At 43.2% G+C, this 2,882-nt stretch overlaps 1 protein-coding gene across 1 annotated transcript; it reads right to left on the reverse strand.

Annotated features, from left to right (window-relative positions):
* Positions 1-744: 744 nt before the first annotated feature.
* On the reverse strand, positions 745-1,562 carry LOC116408211 (SLAM family member 6-like; the record flags this gene model as incomplete). The annotated part of the gene is made up of 2 exons (XM_031894915.1): positions 1,276-1,562; positions 745-1,038 (listed from the first exon to the last, which is right to left on the reverse strand). Coding segments are annotated over exons 1-2 (562 nt in total), but the record flags the coding sequence as incomplete, so codon positions are not given.
* Positions 1,563-2,882: the final 1,320 nt, after the last annotated feature.

Consider the following 2,882-nt stretch of genomic DNA (forward strand, 5'->3'; position numbering starts at 1 on the left):
ACATGATAGGGACCTTAGATTGTAAGCTCACTGGGGCAGGGACTGATGGGAATGGGATAGGGACCTTAGATTGTAAGCTCCACTGGGGCAGGGACTGATGGGAATGTGATAGGGACCTTAGATTGTAAGCTCCACTGGGGCAGGGGCTGATGGGAATGTGATAGGGACCTTAGATTGTAAGCTCCACTGGGGCAGGGACTGATGGGAATGTGATAGGGACCTTAGATTGTAAGCTCCACTGGGGCAGGGACTGATGGGAATGTGATATGGACCTTAGATTGTAAGCTCCACTGGGGCAGGGACTGATGGGAATGTGATAGGGACCTTAGATTGTAAGCTCACTGGGGCAGGGGCTGATGGGAATGTGATAGGGACCTTAGATTGTAAGCTCACTGGGGCAGGGACTGATGGGAATGTGATAGGGACCTTAGATTGTAAGCTCCACTGGGGCAGGGGCTGATGGGAATGTGATAGGGACCTTAGATTGTAAGCTCACTGGGGCAGGGACTGATGGGAATGTGATAGGGACCTTAGATTGTAAGCTCCACTGGGGCAGGGGCTGATGGGAATGTGATAGGGACCTTAGATTGTAAGCTCCACTGGGGCAGGGACTTATGGGAATGATGTATAATCTCTGTAGACACTATGCTATATTTTAGGACTATATAGATAAAGGATAATAATTATGAAAGAAATAATAAAAACCTTAACAAACATGGCATCATGACCCCAGTTATTACTTACTGGCCGATGACTTCAAGTTTTGGCAGATTTGCTGCGAATTGAAAGAGGCATTTTTTATATCCGCAGGATTTTGGGCCAAACAAAGGAATTCAGTTGTCTCTGCCAAATTCTGTAACGTGATGCTGATAGAGCTGCCATTTGCATGGTGCCGGTACCCAGAATCCCCTTCTCTGTACATCCAGCTGAACCATATGAGTGACGTGTTTGTTGGGACAGAACAATTCAGAGTAAATTCACACGGACCCTCGCTGTATCTCCCCGTATAAGCGCTTATGGTTGGCGCAGGAACTGGCTCTGAATGAGAAAATAAATCACGTGATCTGGAATTCTATATGAATAAATCTTAGGGTTGTAAGAAATGATTTTTGTTTCCTGGGGGCAAGTAGACCTTTATTTTGGGGGCAATGATAAAGGTTAAAATGGAAGTTTTTGTTCTCCTTTCATTTATATTTGGGGGCAAAATTCGGATGAATATTATCCTCACAAAAATGCAAAAAATTAAATAAAAGGGGAAGAAAAAGGGATACATACCATGCACGGTGAGATTAAAATACACCGTTTGTATCTGTAAATTGGTCAGAATGATTTCAGCTTTGAAGACATCAGTGTCCTCCATTCTCAGACTGCTAATTCTTAATGATGCTCCGCTGTCGGACGCTTGTAACCGGTCCATAAACTGCTCATTGTGTATTTCAAGCTGACCTCCATTATATTCTGCCAATGCAAAGATTTTTCTACCTCGTTTGATTTCCCAGATTGCCATTTTCACAGGAAGTTCCAAGGGTTGGTGGTATGACATGGTAATGGACTGGTTTAGAAGCCCATGCACTTGGAGAAGGTCATCCTTGCCTCCTGTTATGGAATATAAATATATACCTGTATATGTCATATCAGCATTGTATTTCCCTGGCATGTCCAGAGTTAAACCTGGCAACATTTTGCTTTGTGTCCACAAAGACCCTTAATTAATTAAATACGCAACAAGGGACTGTGGAAGGTGACAAATTCATCCGGGTTATCAGACAATTTAGAGCCAGGCCATTTGGGGCACGGAAGCTGGGGGCATTGGTTTCTTTTATCTGTTGATCAAAGAAAGGCAAAGGGTGGACCTAAGAACTGCAGGGGGTGCAACTAGGAGAAAATATGGATTATAAAAAGGGATCCATATCTCACATCCTCATAAATCATTTATTGGTTATGAGGAGGTCCCATGCTTCCCAATGATACCAAACAGGGACTGCCTATACCCACCAGTTAGGAAGGATAGTTTCTGGGGGACTGGGACAGGAGACACCCCTCATGTTTGGTATCATTCTGATCGCCCCCATATGGGTTAAAGCAAGCCCATATTTTCATAATAATATTGGGTACTGGCAAGTGCCAATATTATATGACAGCAACTGGCATGAGAATTGCAGCTCTCTACAGGGGGTCCCAAGGGACAATTTCCTGGGCACTCCCCCCTCATACATACGGTAGTGAGGAAGGGTCCCAGCAGGGGATAAAAAGGGCAACAGACCCAGGTACTCATTAGCTCCATACTTGAGGTCCCAATTCTGTTGGGGCGTGGGCTCAGGTTTCCAAACTCTTGCCTCTGGAGGACACAGGAAATTCTTGGTAACGTACATAGGGTTTCTCTGTGTTTTATTCCCTTTTATTTTATTTACTGTTTGTATGTATGAGTCTCTTTTTGTAAAATCTTGTTAAATGCACTGTTTACCCTTGTAATATTAAATATAACATTTAATAAGTTATGTCCTTTGGCTCTAAGACTCACGTACCGGATATAAATGTTTGGGCCTAGAATGTTATAACTTCATGTCTGTAACTGTGGAGGGCAAGTTGTCTGTGTAAATGCTAATTAACTAGTTGACTGCTAGCAGGAGAGTGTGTTTGACTGTAATTTAACCCTTTGGCTGCTAGAGTGCTTGTTGAATTAGTGGAAGCTAACCCTACTGACAGTGAGAGGGAGTGTGTGATACAGTTTGTGTATTGGGAAATAGTACCTGTAGAAAAAACTTTGGTACAACATAGGACTTAGTAAAAAAAAAAAAGACCTGAAGTTTATTTATAATAAGTGCATAAGAACCAACGTTTTGGCTAGGGTTGCCACTTTTCGGTTGCCGTATACCCTGGCA

This window comes from Xenopus tropicalis, unplaced genomic scaffold (assembly GCF_000004195.4).
Source record: "Xenopus tropicalis strain Nigerian unplaced genomic scaffold, UCB_Xtro_10.0 Sca40, whole genome shotgun sequence".
Classification (NCBI taxonomy): domain Eukaryota; kingdom Metazoa; phylum Chordata; class Amphibia; order Anura; family Pipidae; genus Xenopus; species Xenopus tropicalis.